At 34.6% G+C, this 15906-nt stretch overlaps 7 protein-coding genes, 1 long non-coding RNA gene and 1 pseudogene across 8 annotated transcripts; 3 read left to right on the top strand and 6 right to left on the bottom strand.

Moving 5' to 3' along the window:
• The first annotated feature begins 86 nt into the window (after positions 1 to 86).
• Positions 87 to 3521, top strand: LOC110738668. The gene is made up of 3 exons (XR_002514646.1): positions 87 to 173; positions 354 to 535; positions 3381 to 3521. It is a non-coding gene; the product is annotated as an uncharacterized LOC110738668 (long non-coding RNA).
• Positions 1410 to 2440, bottom strand: LOC110738642 (annotated as a pseudogene).
• A 2088-nt stretch (positions 3522 to 5609) lies between the features above and the next one.
• On the bottom strand, positions 5610 to 6293 carry LOC110737685 (auxin-responsive protein SAUR66-like). Its single transcript, XM_021918022.1, has one exon. The coding sequence runs from the start codon at positions 6120 to 6122 to the stop codon at positions 5700 to 5702; it is 423 nt and encodes a 140-aa protein (XP_021773714.1). The 5' UTR covers positions 6123 to 6293; the 3' UTR covers positions 5610 to 5699.
• A 693-nt stretch (positions 6294 to 6986) lies between these two features.
• Positions 6987 to 8332, bottom strand: LOC110737676 (auxin-responsive protein SAUR64-like). The gene has a single exon (XM_021918013.1). The coding sequence runs from the start codon at positions 7578 to 7580 to the stop codon at positions 7176 to 7178; it is 405 nt and encodes a 134-aa protein (XP_021773705.1). The 5' UTR covers positions 7581 to 8332; the 3' UTR covers positions 6987 to 7175.
• A 36-nt stretch (positions 8333 to 8368) lies between these two features.
• Positions 8369 to 8968, top strand: LOC110736960 (auxin-responsive protein SAUR66-like). Its single transcript, XM_021917301.1, has 2 exons — positions 8369 to 8678; positions 8904 to 8968. The coding sequence occupies exons 1-2, from the start codon at positions 8369 to 8371 to the stop codon at positions 8966 to 8968; spliced, it is 375 nt and encodes a 124-aa protein (XP_021772993.1).
• Positions 8969 to 9689: 721 nt separating this feature from the next.
• On the bottom strand, positions 9690 to 10288 carry LOC110737656 (auxin-responsive protein SAUR64-like). Its single transcript, XM_021917993.1, has one exon. The coding sequence runs from the start codon at positions 10202 to 10204 to the stop codon at positions 9794 to 9796; it is 411 nt and encodes a 136-aa protein (XP_021773685.1). The 5' UTR covers positions 10205 to 10288; the 3' UTR covers positions 9690 to 9793.
• A 574-nt stretch (positions 10289 to 10862) lies between these two features.
• Positions 10863 to 11459, top strand: LOC110737664 (auxin-responsive protein SAUR64-like). The gene has a single exon (XM_021918004.1). It carries the CDS (start codon positions 10972 to 10974, stop codon positions 11377 to 11379), a length of 408 nt encoding a protein of 135 aa, XP_021773696.1. The 5' UTR covers positions 10863 to 10971; the 3' UTR covers positions 11380 to 11459.
• An 817-nt stretch (positions 11460 to 12276) lies between these two features.
• Positions 12277 to 13246, bottom strand: LOC110737648 (auxin-responsive protein SAUR66-like). Its single transcript, XM_021917981.1, has one exon. It carries the CDS (start codon positions 12777 to 12779, stop codon positions 12369 to 12371), a length of 411 nt encoding a protein of 136 aa, XP_021773673.1. The 5' UTR covers positions 12780 to 13246; the 3' UTR covers positions 12277 to 12368.
• A 719-nt stretch (positions 13247 to 13965) lies between these two features.
• On the bottom strand, positions 13966 to 14340 carry LOC110736950 (auxin-responsive protein SAUR68-like). Its single transcript, XM_021917291.1, has one exon. It carries the CDS (start codon positions 14338 to 14340, stop codon positions 13966 to 13968), a length of 375 nt encoding a protein of 124 aa, XP_021772983.1.
• Positions 14341 to 15906: the final 1566 nt, after the last annotated feature.

The following is a 15906-nucleotide window of genomic DNA, read 5'->3' as shown; positions in this document are numbered from 1 at the left end:
GCCAAGGACATGATCAATGCCTTCTCCAAGTCTTCAGCTACATGTCTTTGAATCATGGAGATTGCATACTCCATTAAGTTTGAATCACAAGGTAGCATAATTGGCCCTGAACTTGCTACTCCAAACTCTTCTTCAGCGATTCTGAAGAGCTCTCTGAAGATCTCACTCTCCAGGTAGTCTAAAGGAATCATAAACCGTTTTTTATCACTGGTGTAAACAACAAAGTGACCCTTATCAGCCACATATCTTGATCTAGAGATCCTCTTTCTGCTGGCAGCGGCTATTTTTTGCCATTTTCTTGCCATTTTGATAAGCTTCTTAGTACTAATCATATTGTTGATTCACAAGTGTAGGAAGGAGAACCGTTTGAAGACGAGAAATGTATTTGGAGGATTTTGATGAGAAACTGAAGAGTTATTGGTTGTGAAATCTTTCGGAAATGATCTAGTTTTTATAGCATCAAGATAAAGACATCACTTTTGACGTGGGACTGCTTGTTTTCGTTCTTCAGATGCAAGTTCATGTGGATATTCAGGTGGGCATGTGTAGTTTACATTACTATTTGGTATTCATTTTGACAGATCTTAGAACATGTTGGCCAAAGTTGTCACTTGATATATGCTGCAAACAAACTGGCTGGCTGGCAATAATGTAGATTATAGAATAATTTTGGGTGAATTTTCATTTGTTTTGGATAAGTTGATTCATACGAAGTATTTGTGGCATAGCCTCTAGTAGATTTCTGTGGGAAAATAGGTCTATTTGACACCCAAAGCATTTTGAATACCCTATTGTCGTGGCTGTGGGAATTTGTCTGATAATTCGACCCATTGATATGCTGCTGTAAATAGTTGTAAATATAAAATCTAAAAGGGATGTATACTTTGAGCTAACCAAGCAAAGATGTTGAGCTTACTCATATTCTAGCTGGCATGGACTTATTATGAATATTTGGTGAAACTTGTCTTTGTTTTATGCAATTTAATGGTGCATAAACTTTTTATTCATAATTGTATAGAACTTGAGCTGAGCCTGCTATGTGATAGGAACTGTAAAATTATATAAAATTCCCTATCATATTTTTAGGTTTTTTTTTTCTTTTTCCTGTGGTGTAGTGTGTAGATAGGGTGGTTCAACTCAAAGCACAAGCATGTGCATGTTATAAATTAAAGTCATTCAATTATGGAAAATGCAAATGTCTTTTTATGTTGTCTATTAATCCTTGGGTAGGTCATACCTATGTTGCTTGAATTCTTCTTCTTCTCTTTTTTTTTCTTTTTTTTTTTTTCATGCAAGTTAGTATGACCACCATGAGGATATGCATTTTTCTGTGACCCTTCTAATAGATTGAAAATATACTTTGTGTAAATTTCCTACAATTGTCGGATAATTTCTGTTAAATGCCACAATGAAGTGAAGGGGGGAAATTAATCCCTTGGCAAAACTGTTAAAATTGAACAATTTTTCTGGATCTTCATCACCTTTAATTTCTAAGAATAATTGTAGTATTAGTATATGTTTTGTACATTAAGGGAAACAGATCAAAAATTTATTCCCCTAGAAACTACATACATACAACTGTGGATTAGTTTGTTCTCGACATATATGTGACTGTGATGAGTAACTGCAGTTAGCTAAGGACATGATTACTGCATTCTTCAAGTCGTCTGCTACACATCTTTGAATCATAGAGATTGCATACTCCATAAATTTTGAATCACAAGGCAGTGTAATTGGCCCCGAACTTGTAACTCCAAACTCTTCCTCGGCTATTCTGAGGAGCTCTATGAAAAGCTCGCTCTTCAAATATGTTAAAGGAATCATAAATCGTCTACCATCAATTGTGTAGACTACGAAATGACCCTCATTAGCCACTTGTCGTGGCCAGGAGATCCTCTTCCTGCTAGCGGCTGCTATTTTTTGCCACTTTTTTGCCATCTTGATAAGCTTCTTTGTGCTGATCATGTTTGGAATTTTGAGAAGAAAATGAGAGAATTTTCGAAGATGAGAAGGTTTTGAAATCTAATTAAACAAGGAATTTAGCAGTTCTTAGTTGGGATGAGTTATGGAAATGGTTAGGTTTTATAGCTTCAACTTGTAGATATTTTAAATTATTGGTGGCTAGACTTGTTCTCATAATTTGGATGCTAAACCATGTGGCTATGGTCTTGTTGCTTTGAATTATCTGCTTATCTCAAAACATGTAGTCCAAAGATGTCTCATGATATTATTGATGTAAGCCTCTCCAGCCACTCGATTAAATTTTTAGTGTGTTTAGATTGGTGGTTGTACAAATGTACACTGTTGCCTCTTTTTTTTTTTCCTCTGTTATCTTCAATTGCTTTGTATATTATACTCCCTCTACGACTTTGTCCCCAAATAAAAATTGTCGAGTGGGGTTTGGTTGATTAAAGGTAATTTTGTTTTAGTGATAATAATAAAAATAAAAAAAAAAAAAAAAAAGAAGGTAGAGGGGTTTAGTTGATTAAAAGTGAGTAAATAAGTTGATAAAAGTTGAAATGAGACTTTTCCTCAAAAAAAAAAAAAAAAGTTGAAATGAGACTTTTATTTAGAGACAAGGGTGAAGTGAGACTTTTATTTGGGGGACGATATCTAATTAATCTGCATGGTTGTAGTGTACCAGGCATTGATCTATTTATTCCATATAAGATACACTGCAAACCTACGAAACTGAGATTACTTCTGTTATATATCATAATGTAAAGCTATATCTGACATGGAATGAGGGCTGCTGCTGTTATACTTCATGTCAACATATATGCTGATTGTGTTATTCATATGCACCTGATTTCTTCTGATTATGAAATGTACAATAGATCTACCAGCTGTTCTGTAAATTCGAGTAGTAGGTCTTTGTGCAAGAATGAATTTAAGACATGAAATTTATATTACTGCGAGATAAATGCCATTTATATCCCTTAAGGAAAAGGATTTTGTTGATTGTTTGGTATCATTCTTGATTGAAGATCAACTCTCATGTATATGCCGCATGGTTAATGATTAAAACATAGCGCATCTGCCACAATATTTTTATTAGACAGTAAATTCTCATTTTGTTCATATTTACTGCATTAAAACCTCCTTTCCTGTAAGTTCTTATCTGTTGCTTTCTTTTAGGTATGATATTATTGATCATTGCAGTTACCATGTGCCTGGATAAAATGTTGCTAAATAATTAAACTGTTTGATATGAAATTTTGCTAGATATTTCATTAACTTTCTCTTGGTAAATTTGTACAACTGTATACTTTCTACAAAAAAAAAAAAAAAAAGCTAGGAAATGTGTCTAAAAACTACAGATGAACAATTGTTGATTAGTTTGTACTTGATAATTATTTGACAATGATGAGTGTCTACAGGTGGCTAAGGACATGATTAATGCCTTCTCCAAGTCTTCTGCAACATTCCTTTGAATCATGGAGATTGCGTACTCCATGAAAATTGAATCACACGGCAACATAATTGGCCCTGAACTTACTACTCCAAACTCTTCCTCTGCCATTTTTAGGAGCTCTGTGAATATCTCGCTCTTGAGGTATGTCAGAGGAATCATGAACCGTTTTTCATCGCTTGTATAGACGACAAAGTGACCCTTTTCAGTCACTTGTCTTGACCAGGAAATTCTTCTTCTCCTTGCAGCTGTTAGTTTTTGCCACTTCCTCACCATTTTAATGAGCTTCTTAGTACTGATCATACTGAGGGGTTTTTTAAGTAAAGAAAGTATGAAGTTTTTTAAAGATGAGAAATTGATTTGAATTGTAATGAAGGATTAAGTTGTGTTTAGTTGAGAATGCTTTCAGAAAATGATCAAGTTTTATAGCTCCAACCTGAAGACATATCACTTCATCATTATCAGCCTTGTTTTCATTCTTTTGAAGCAGTCATGTGGATATTCAGGTGGCCTTGTCTGGTATACTTTTCTTCAGACAACTCTATATTATATGACTGAGCTAAGAACATATAGGCCAAACATGTTGCTTGATAATTGAAAAGAGTCTCTTGGCAACCACTAATTTGATTATACTGTAAACAACCTTCTTCAATACTTTCCATGTACTCGCCAACTAATTAAATGCAGATGTTTGGGCCTCCGTATGCATCAGAGGACAACATTATTATGCAGATTGATTGAGTGGTTGAGCACTTGAGAAGAGGCTCATATAAATTATCAAGAGATATCTTTGGGCTACATTGTTTTGGGGTCACCCGATGCAACACAAACTTTATAACCGCGTGGTTCTGTTTCCAACTGTTGAGAACAAGGCTGTCATCAATGAAGTTATCTGTCATCAGTTTGAAGCTATAAAACTTGAGCATTTCCTCAGCTCTTTCCAACAAGTAAACAACTATATCTTCAATCTCCTTGATAATAATATTTTCTCATAAAAAAAATTCTCTCTTTCCACCACTCTTAAAACCCACAACATGATCAGCACAAAGAAGCTTCTCAAGATGGCTAGAAAATGGCGAAGGATAGCAGCTGCCAGCAGGAAGAGGATCTCTTGGCCGCAACTAATGGCTAATGAGGGTCATTTTGTTGTCTACACAGCAGATGGAAAAAGGTTTATGATACCTTTGACATATCTCAAGAGTGAGATATTCATAGAGCTCTTCAGAATAGCCGAGGAAGAGTATGGAGTAACAAGTTCAGGGCCAATTAGGCTGCCATGTGATTCGAAATTTATGGAATACACCATCTCTATGGTCCAAAGATTTGTAGCCAAGGAATTGGAGAAAGCATTAATTACATCCTTAGTTAGCTGCAAATACTCATTGTCACATGAACATCAAGAACAAACTAACCCACAAATGTCTGTATGTAGTTTCTAGAAAAAATTTGTTTCCTCTTTTTTTATTTGTTGAACATATACATAGTGTAAATTTACTTAGAAAGTTGATGAAAATAGTTCAGAGAAAATTCTTTTGATCCAAACAGTTTTCCTATTGCAATCATATGCCCTTCTCTATATTTTACTTAAATTGTACATGGTATAAACTACAAATGATCAGTATTCACAAAGAAATATCCTGCAATTTGTTTTTCAGAGAGCTTCGTGTGTTCTGATCTAATTTGAAGGACTGAAACAATTTATCAACTGAAAGAACATCCTTGGTACAGCAATGATCATGATTGTTTACATCTAAATTACCCAGGTAATAAAGGGTGTATACATTAGGACATATTGCAAAAAGATAAAATCGCCTTCCATTGTAAAAAAATTGTATGTCTTGTTTGAAGAATTTGCCATCTTGAGAAGGGTGCTAATGCTGATTTTACAAAGGTCTTATAAGGTGAAACCAAAGACTTGGGACTAAATCTCGTCTCAGTTTCATCCCTTTGTAGAGCTTATGTCTTGTATAAACATAGGTAAGTAATTCTGATTTCTTTCTAATTTAAGCTACTTGTTAATTATCAGTATATGCTTATGACCATTGGACCTTTAGAAGTAGTTAACCAAAACTACAAGAGAATGTAGGCTATTCCTTTGTTGATCATTTGCAATTAAAAGTTTTAAACCATGCTCTATGAAGTGAAGAGGTACAGGAGAATTTAAGGGCAGATCGTTAGGAAAGTGGAACAATTAATATGAAATAATACAAGAATTTGTATTATCTGTTCAGGCAAAATTGTATTGTACATATCTGCTACCAAAATTAAAAAATAAAAATAAAAAATTCTAGAAACTGCAGATAAGCAATTGTTGACTAATATGTTGTTGATTCTCATGTGACAATGATGGGTATCTGCAATTATCTAAGGACATGATCAATGCCTTCTCTAAGTCCTCAGCTACATGTCTTTGGATCATAGAGATCGCGTACTCCATGAAAACTGAATCACAAGGCAGCATGATTGGCCCTGAACTTGACACTCCAAATTCTTCTTCGGCTATTCTGAAGAGCTCTCTGAAAATCTCGCTGTTAAGATATGCCAAAGGAATCATAAACCGTTTTTTATCACTTGTGTAAACAACAAAGTGACCTTTCTCGGCCACTGGTCTTGGCCAAGAAATTCTCTTTCTGCCTGCAGCTGCTAGTCTTTGCCATTTCCTTGCCATGTTGACAAGTTTCTTTGTACTGATCATTTTGTTGGTTTTCATAAAGAAAAAGTATGAAGAAAGTTTGTTTAAGCTGAGAAAGGCTTTGGAATGTAAAGAGGAATTGAAGTTAGGTGTGATGGGTTGAGAAAGGCTTTGAAGAATGATCGAGTTTTATAGCTCCAAGCTAAAGGCATATCGCGTCATGGTGGGACTGCCTTGTATTCATTCTTTGGAGGCAAGTTCATGTGGATATACTTATTAACAGGATATTCAGGTGGGTTTGTCTGATTTACTGCTCAATATTGCAAACGTTTTTACAGATTTCAGGTCTGAGATAATGTAGGCCAAATATGTCACCATATAATTTATGCAAGTTGCTTCTTAGTAGGACTAATAAGCTTGTTTTTCAATGGTTGAAAGTTGAAGTCAAGTTGATCATCTCTTCGAAAGGTCGAGTCATGAACATCTTTCAGCAATTACAGCTGCAATGAGATTCTGAAGGGCCAATGCAGATCAAACTGATATAGACATACACTTTAATTTATGGTTGTTATGTTGTGAGTAGGGTTCAACATGAAGCATAAGCATGTGATGACAGGTGAAAGTTACTTTAAATTATATAGCTACTTTAATTTCAAGTTAGGAAAATCCAAATGTTCTCACTGTTAAATTTGCTCACCATTCCTTTGGGTGGTTCATGAATTAAGTTAATTTATCACATCTATCCATCACTGTTAACATGTTTACATCTCTACAATACTTATGTAACTTTTCTTTGAAAGTCGTAATTTACAGCCGTCTAATGAGATAGATAGGAATATACCATTTTGAGATGGTTCAAAATAGAAATATGACAAATTATTTAGGGGGCCGATGGTATATGAGAATCTCAAATATTGTATGTTAATTATTCCATTTGTTTATTCGCAATTCATGCATATCAAACAACAATATAAGAAACAGTAAGTTAAAAAAACACTTGCACAACGGAGAGACTAAAATTTTCTGATTATCTTCTTTCTGAAATTTTATTAACATTCTAGTCCTACTTAAAAATTTCTACTGTATGTATTTTGTACAAAAAAAAGGAGTAACAAAACTACTTTTTTTTTCCTAGAAACTACATAAAAACATTTGTGGATTTCGTTCTTGATGTTCATGTGACAATGATGAGTATCTGCAGCTAGTTAAGGACATGATCAACGCCTTCTTCAAGTCATCTGCTACACATCTTTGGATCATAGAGATCACATAATCCATAAAATGTGAATCGCAAGGCAATGTAATTGGCCCTGAACTTGTAACTCCAAATTCTTCCTCGGCTATTTTAAGGAGCTCTATGAAAATTTCGCTCTTCAAATATGCCAAAGGAATCATGTATCGTCTTCCATCTGCTGTGTAGACAACAAAATGACCCTCATTCGCCACAGGATGTGACCAAGAGATCTTCTTCCTGCTGGCAGCTGCTATCTTTTGCCACTTTCGTGCCATCTTGATAAGTTTCTTTGTGCTGATCATGTTGTTGTGTTTTAAGAGTGAAAGAAGAGAATTTCGCAAAGTTGATAAGTTAGTTGAATTTGATGAGAATTTTAAAGTTTGAATTGGATGGAAAGAGTAGAGGAAGTGGTCAAGTTTTATAGCTTCAACCTGAAGACATATCACTTCATTGGTGCCTTACTTGTTTACATTATTAGGAAGCATAACCACGCGATTAACTTTATGTTGCTTTGGATGATCCCAAAACATGTAGTCCAAAGATGTTTTTTTAACAATTAATATAAGCCTAGTATCACCCACTCAATTAGATTACTGTATTACAAGTGTGTGATGGTTCTGATTTTTCCACACCTAATATCTAATCTGTTTAATTGTTTTGTTCTTTGATGGATGTGGAAACTGAAACATCTGCATTTAATTAGCTGGTGAGTACTTGGCGTTATGTTAGCAGGAAGTTTACACAATAATCAATCAATTGGTTGCGAAGAGGCTGGTATCTATGAGCAACATAGTAGGCCTGTATGATCTGGGATTTGTCAAAATGGTTGCCAGATGGAAATTAAATCAGACAAGGCCACATGAACAACCACATGAACTTGCTTTCGATGAATGAAAGCAAGGCAGTCCCACGACGAAGTGATATGTCTTTAGCTTGGAGCTATAAAACTTGATCATCCTCCAAAGCCTTCTCATCCAAACATTGCTATATCATCATTCATCATTACATTCATATCTACTTTCTCATCTTCGAAAAATTCTCTCCTGATCTTATAACCTACAAAATGATTAGTACAAAGAAGCTTATCAAAATGGCAAGGAAATGGCAAAGATTAGCAGCAGCCGGTAGAAGGAGAATTTCTTGGTCAAGAGCAGTGGCTGAGAAGGGTCACTTTGTTGTTTATACAAATGACAATAAACGGTTTATGATTCCTTTGAATTATCTCAAGAGCGAGATGTTCATAGAGCTCTTAAAAATGGCAGAGGAAGAATTTGGAGTAACAAGTTCAGGGCCAATTACACTGCCTTGCAATTCAAATTTCATGGAGTACGCGATCTCCATGATCCAAAGACATGTCGCTGAGGACTTGAAGCAGGCACTAATCATGTCCTTAGCCACTTGTAGATACTCATCATTGTCAAATGATCAACAAGATCAAAATAATCAACAATTATATATATCTGTAGTTTCTAGAAAATTTTCCTAGATCTTTTTGTAGAAAATGTATAGTTGTACAATCTTACTGAGAAAGTTAATGAAAATCTAGCAGAAATTTGAATCAGATGGCCTTCATTTTAACAGTGCACTCTTCTCTATCTTTTCATGCTACATGTTATAAACTGCAGGTAATTTACAGTTCCTTGAACAGAGGAATTTACCTTATAAGATGTATTACAAACCTATTGACTGAGATCTGATGTTGCAATTTAGTTAGAGTGATATTTGGTTAACCAAGCAATGAACAACAGATGTCCTAGAGAAGGCAATACTATCTACTCTCAAAGAGTCAAGGGTATCTTGGCAAAATCACTGGCTTTTAAGCTAAGTAACAAACATTTTACTGTAAAATAAAGTAAATAACAGCTATCTTAAACTTTTTTTTAGCTCATATGTTTGCATTTGCTACTGCAACAAAGTAAAAACATCTGACTGTGAAAGTAATTTGGGACAAACGCGAAAGTTAAGTATGCAAATTAATAAGGGAAACGGAGTATGAGTATTCATCTATGTTATAATTGGCTGAAAGGAACCATGTTTATATTGCCAGAAACAATAAACATAATTTATAGTTGCCTAGTTATATGTAGGGTTAATATGTTCAATATGAAACAGCATATGGCTAGTTATTGATAAATTAATCACATGCTCTTTCAATAATGTAAAAGGCAAATATACAATGTAAAAATTTTCCATCAACCCTATCACTAGACCGAATATATATACCTATGTTACTCGAACTCTTCACTATAGTTAGAAACATTTAGTCCAACAATTGATTATGATGTGTGAATATGTTTTACTCTTTGCAAGAAATTTTTAATAAGGAAAAGAAAAATGGGTGTAAGCTGTATTTCTGTGATCACAATGCAGTTTATTTGAATAAAAATTTAAGAGAGGCACAATCATATGATGGCAAATTTGTTTGATTTGAATGTTTGATCTCGTTAATTTTCTAAGTAAATTATATAATCATGTATCATCTATACAAAAGGGTAAAAAAAAAAATATTTATATTCTAAAAACTACAAATCAACAATTTTGAATTTGTTTGTTCTTGATGTTGATCTTGTGACAATGATGAGTATCTGCAGCTAGTTAATGACATGATCAGCGCCTTTTCTAAATCTTCAGTTACACATCTCTGAATCATAGAGATCGCGTACTCCATGAATTTCGAATCACAAGGCAGAGTAATTGGCCCTGAACTTGTAACTCCAAATTCTTCCTCGGCTATTCTAAGAAGCTCTATGAAAAGTTCGTTCTTGAGATAAGCTAAAGGAATGGTAAATCGTCTTCCATCTGTTGAGTAGACGACAAAGTGGCCCTTATCAGCCACTGGACGCGGCCAGGATATCCTCTTCCTGCTTGCAGCTGCAATCTTTTGCCACTTTTTTGCCATCTTGAGGAGTTTCTTTGTACTAATCATTTTGAGGTTTAACTTTTTAGAGTGCAAGAAGAGTTTTTTTCGAAGATGAGGAAACAGGTGTGTATGAGGAATTTAGCAATTGAGTTGGTTGAAAATTGCTGAGAGAATAGGCAAGTTTTATAGCTTCAATGAAAAAGACAAATCACTTCATCAGTGACAGCCTTGTTCACATCATTTGGAAGCAAAGCCACGCGATTAATTAAGTTTATGTTACTATGAATGATCACAAAACATGTAGTCCAAAGATGTTTTTTTATAATTAATATACACCTGTTGTTAGCCATTCAAATAGATTATCGTTTTACAACTTTACAAGTGTGTAATGGTTATTTATTTTGCTCCACTAATATCTAATCTGTGTTATTGTTCTGTTCTTTGATGGATGAGGAAACAGAAACATCTGCATTTAATTAGCTGGTGAGTACTTGGCGGTTCATTAGCAGGAAGTTTACACGATATTCAATCAAATGGTTGCGAAGAGGCTTGTATCTATGAGCAACATATTAGGCCTGTATGATCTGTAATCTGTCAAAAAGAAAAGTAAATCAGACAAAGCCACATGAATAACCACATGAGCTTGCTTTCAATGATTTTAAACAAGGTAGTCCCACGTCGAAGTGATATGTCTTTAGCTTGGAGCTATAAAACTTGATCATTCTCCAAAGTCTTCATTCTCATCCAAGCATAGCAAAATCATTCATCATTATAACATTCCAATCTACTTTCTCATCTTCGAAAAATTCTTTACTGATCTTATAGCCTTCAAAATGATTAGTACTAAGAAGCTTATCAAAATGGCAAGGAAATGGCAAAGATTAGCAGCTGCCGGAAGAAGGAGAATTTCTTGGTCAAGAGCAGTGGCTGAGAAGGGTCACTTTGTTGTTTATACAAGTGACAATAAACGGTTTATGATTCCTTTGAATTATCTTAAGAGTGAGATGTTCATAGAGCTCTTAAAAATGGCAGAGGAAGAGTTTGGAGTAACAAGTTCAGGGCCAATTACGTTGCCTTGTGATTCAAATTTCATGGAGTACGCGATCTCTATGATCCAAAGACACGTTGCTGAGGAGTTGGAGCAGGCACTAATCATGTCCTTAGCCACTTGTAGATACTCTTCATTGTCAAATGACCACCAAGATCAGACTAATCAACAATTAGTCATCTGTAGTTTCTAGAAACTTCTCCTCAATCTTTTTGTAGATAACATATAGTTGTACAATTTTACTGAGATAGTTAATGAAATTTCTATGAAAGTTCCAATCATTTGGCCTTGTTATTTTAGCAGTGAACCCTTCTTAATATTTTCATGCTTCATGGTATATACTGCAAGTAATTTACGGTTCCTGGAACAGAGGATTTTGCCTTTAGGCCTTGCCTGGACTTAGTATAATGATTAAGGGGTATCTCAGTTCCCGGTATTACCCTTAGTTCCTGTATTACAAGCTGAGATTTAATGTTGTCAGTTAGATACAGCACGCGGCTTTGCCATTTAGTTAACCGGACTATGACCAATCTATGTCCAAGGAATAATTATCAACTCTCAAAGACTTTAGGGTATCTTGGCAAAATCACAGGCTTTTAGTTGATTAAGCAACAATTTTTTCTTAAAATGTTTTTTATCTGATATGTTTAAAATCACTACTGCAATGACATCTCTGGTGCCTAGGAAAATCAAATTGTACATTGAAATAAAATTAATAATTGTTGTGTACGAAAGTAGTTTTGGACAAACGCGAAAGATTAGTGTGCAAAATTATATGGGACTCGGAGGGTGAGTATTCACCTATGTTATACCAAGAAATTGTTAGAAAGGAACCATATATGTATGCCTGATAAATATAGCATCATTTATGTTGCCTAGTTTTTTGTTGGGTTAATATGTTCAACTTGAAACAAAAGCATTTGGAAATGATAAGCTATGATATAGGAAGTATGATTCTTAAACCTTTCAACATAGATTTAAAAAATCTGTAAGAAGCATGTACTGTATTTCTATGATCATTTTGCAGTTTGTATTGTGCCAAGAATTAGATTTAAGACAAGGGGAGAACATTCATATAAAGGCAAAATTGTTTGGTATAAATGATTGAATAACTTCTTTCATTAATTTTCTAAGTTTGTATAATCAAGGTATGTTCCATACAAGGGGAAACAAAATTGTAATCTAGAAACTGCAAATCAACAAATTTGAATTTGTTTGTTCTTGATGTTGATCATGTAACATCGGCGAGTATTTACAGCTTGCTAACGACATGATCAATGCCTTCTCTAAATCCTCAGCTACACGTCTTTGAATCATAGAGATCGCATACTCCATGAATTTTGAATCGCAAGGCAGTGTAATTGGCCCTGAACTTGTAACTCCATATTCTTCCTCGGCTATTCTAAGGAGCTCTATGAAAAGCTCGCTCTTGAGATAAGCTAAAGGAATGGTAAATCTTCTTCCATCAGTTGTGTAGACGACAAAGTGGCCTTTATCAGTTGGTGGTTTCGGCCAGGAGATCCTCTTCCTGCTGGCTGCTGCTATCTTTTGCCACTTTTTTGCCATCTTGAGGAGCTTCTTTGTACTAATCATTTTGAGTTTTAACTTTTTAGAGTTCAAGAAGAGATTTTTTTCGAAGATGAGGAAATTGATGAGTATGAGGAATTTAGCAATTGAGTTGGTTGGAAATTGTTGAGGAAATGAGCAAGTTTTATAGCTCCAAGCTAAAGACAGATCACTTCATTGGTGACAGCCTTGTTCTTATGAATTGGAAGCAAAGCCACGCGATTAGGTTTATGTTTCTTTGGATGATCCCAAAACATGTAGCCCACGTTTGTCTCTTGATAATAAACATAAACCTCTTCTAAGCCACTCGATTAGATTATTGAATCATAAATCCAATGGTTCTGCTTTTTCTTTTATCTAATATCTAATCTGCATAATTATGCTGTTTTCTGATGCACATGGAAACTAAACATCTGCATTTAATTAGTTGGTATGTGCTTGGTAGTATGAAGGCAAGAAGTTTATCATTTGAGCTAATTTGTCAGATAGATTGTTGAAGTGTAATGTCTTGTATCTTATCAAGCTACCCAGAATTTTTTCCTACTATCCAACATAAAAACAAGCTAACATGGAGTAGTGTTTGGATCATTAAATCTTTGTTGACAGATGTAGCTAAACTCGCCGTGTTCCATATGGTATAAGGTTGTTAAAATTGTGTGAATATTGGCTAAACAACTGGCACCATCATATATAGCCTTAACTTATCCAGTTATCCTAAGGAATGAAAGTCTGTACTGCAGGACGGATTTTCTGTACCATATACTTGAGGCGTACCACAAAGTACCTGATAAAATCTAGTATTTTTCTGTATTGTTTAATACAGTAGAAAGATATCTGTTGATTTATCATCAGTTTTATAGGTGGATCACACATAACTCGTTTATCTAATTTAAGGGAGTGTTCTTTATTGTTGCGAGTTTTCAGTTTTCTGTTCTTTAGAAAACTAGTTTCTAGAAACCACTAGAGGTAGACAGGGAGTTTTTCATTTTCTGTTAGTTTTCAGAATCATCAAAACTTCAAAAGTTATGCTACTGTATATGAAATATGACTGCAGTAGTAAATTACCATTTGTATGCTCATGAAATGAAATAAATATACTTCGATTTGATTTATCTATGAACTTTTTCTTGAATTTACAATGATTTCTAGTACATAATTCATACAAGTTAAAAAAAAAGTTGTCAGACAGCTACATTTTCACAAATTTTGATGATTATGATCCTTGATATAATCCCAAAGATGAGCAGCAGAAATCAGCTAAGGAAAGGAGCGCGTCTTTAAGATCAACAAATGCATGGTTTCTAACAATAAACATTGCATACTCCATGAAAACTGAATCACAAGGTAGAGTGATGGGTCCATCACTAGGCACCCCAAACTCTTCTTCTGCCATCCGAAATAGCTCTCTAAACACCTCGCTCTTCAGATATGACAAGGGGATCATAAACCGTTTTCCATCAATAGTATACGCGACAAAATGACCTTTTTCAGCCACTGCTCTTTTAGGCCATGTAACTCTTCCCTTAGGTGCAGCCTTATTTTGCCACTTTCTTGTCAATTTGAACAATTTCTTGGTACTAATTACCATGATTTTAGCTTACTGAGGCAGAAAGAGAGGGAATTAAAATGCTTAAAAACACAAGAAAACAACGCGAAATAGTTTAAGTTATATACTACACTTATTTAGGTGATTGACCAAAGGACACTCATTTTGTACTTGACTTCTAAGAAGCTGATTTTTTGGAGCAAAAACATGTGGAATAATGTAGATATGTGAAGGTTTGCTTAGCATATGTTTCGAACTAAAACTACCAATAATGCAATGAAACAGCATTTTTTTCGTGCAAGTTTAGGCCTATATGTCTCCTATGTCCTTACAATAGCACGGCTGCACGAACAATATGTGGTTCATCAGAAAAGAATAGATAGAATTGGAAGAAGGAAATGTGCCCTTTATTTCTGTATCATTGTGTTCATGTCATTTGTGTGAAACAAAACAAACCCTTGCAGTAGAATTCTGCATTTTCTTCTGATAATGTTACAGCCTTACTTGTTTTTCATCCACTAATTAGGAGATCTTATATAATCCATACATTTGTAATTTGTATTATCAAATTGTAATTGATCCAAGTACTTCTACTCATCAATGAACCATTTTTGATAAATTTCATACATAGAATCAGAAGCATTTTAATAAAGCTTATTTACTTGAGGATTAGAGAATATTTCCTTTATTAGGAATTCTATTATACTTGTAGTATTTTTATTAAATTAAAGTATAATCTTGTGGCCAAATTTTTATAAATCATGATCTACATTATTCCAGCTCCAAAAAATGAAGGTTTGCTTAACATATGCTTAACATTTTTTTTCCAGCTATATATGGTTTGCTTAGCATATACTTAACATTTATTAACCGATTTACTCGTGAATTGTTAATAAATTCCTAGATTAACACTAAAAAAAGGAAGTATATTAAAGGGCTGCATATAGCATTACACTGTAAAAATATTTGTAAGTTGTAATTAGAGCTATCAAAAGTTGACCCGATCCGAAATACCGACTCAAACCCGATTATTAACCGAACCATCTAAACCCGAAAAAATGGTGACCCAAACCCGACCTGAAACCAATCCTAGACCCGAATTGACCCTAGTATGTGAGACCCGAACCCGAATATGAACTGTTCTGGAGATGACCCGACCTGAATGTAACCCGTAAATTATGGACCTGAACCAAACTCGACTTGAATCGAAATTGACCCAAACCCGTTTTAATCCATCAAAACCCGAATTTAACCCGACTTGTTACTAATTTGACCTGAATTCAACCCGATCTGAAATCAACCCGACTTGTTATTGACCTAACCCAAATTCAACCCGACTTGTTATTAACCCAACCCGAATTTTACCAAACCTATTACTAACTCAACCCAAAAATTCAACCCGATCTGTTACTAACCCGACTTGAAATCAACACGACTTGTTATTGAGCCGACTTAAATTCAACCCAAATTGTTCCCGACCCGATTTCAAATCACCTTAAATGCAATTTAGACCACCTTTTTATTGTTGATCAAAGCATTTTGTCTAGGGAGACCAAGTCGGTCCAGGCCAGCAAAAGAAAGGAGCATCATCCTCAAATTTAAGAGTTA

The sequence above is a fragment of the Chenopodium quinoa genome, unplaced genomic scaffold (genome assembly GCF_001683475.1).
Source record: "Chenopodium quinoa cultivar QQ74 unplaced genomic scaffold, ASM168347v1, whole genome shotgun sequence".
Lineage (NCBI taxonomy): Eukaryota > Viridiplantae > Streptophyta > Magnoliopsida > Caryophyllales > Amaranthaceae > Chenopodium > Chenopodium quinoa.
The sequence above is the reverse complement of the archived record's forward strand: the minus strand, read 5'-3'. Positions and strand labels throughout refer to the sequence as shown.

Excerpts from the sequence above, each read along its gene's own strand:
- LOC110737685 (XM_021918022.1), bottom strand. The coding sequence starts at position 6,122 with ATGAAAACCAACAAAATGATCAGTACAAAGAAACTTGTCAACATGGCA.
- LOC110737676 (XM_021918013.1), bottom strand. The coding sequence starts at position 7,580 with ATGATCAGCACAAAGAAACTTATCAAGATGGCACGAAAGTGGCAAAAG.
- LOC110736960 (XM_021917301.1), top strand. The coding sequence starts at position 8,369 with ATGGCAAGGAAATGGCAAAGATTAGCAGCAGCCGGTAGAAGGAGAATT. Across the intron at positions 8,679-8,903 it reads AATCATGTCCTTAGCCACTT|GTAATTTACAGTTCCTTGAA; the intron begins GTAGATACTCAT and ends TATAAACTGCAG.
- LOC110737656 (XM_021917993.1), bottom strand. The coding sequence starts at position 10,204 with ATGATTAGTACAAAGAAACTCCTCAAGATGGCAAAAAAGTGGCAAAAG.
- LOC110737664 (XM_021918004.1), top strand. The coding sequence starts at position 10,972 with ATGATTAGTACTAAGAAGCTTATCAAAATGGCAAGGAAATGGCAAAGA.
- LOC110737648 (XM_021917981.1), bottom strand. The coding sequence starts at position 12,779 with ATGATTAGTACAAAGAAGCTCCTCAAGATGGCAAAAAAGTGGCAAAAG.
- LOC110736950 (XM_021917291.1), bottom strand. The coding sequence starts at position 14,340 with ATGGTAATTAGTACCAAGAAATTGTTCAAATTGACAAGAAAGTGGCAA.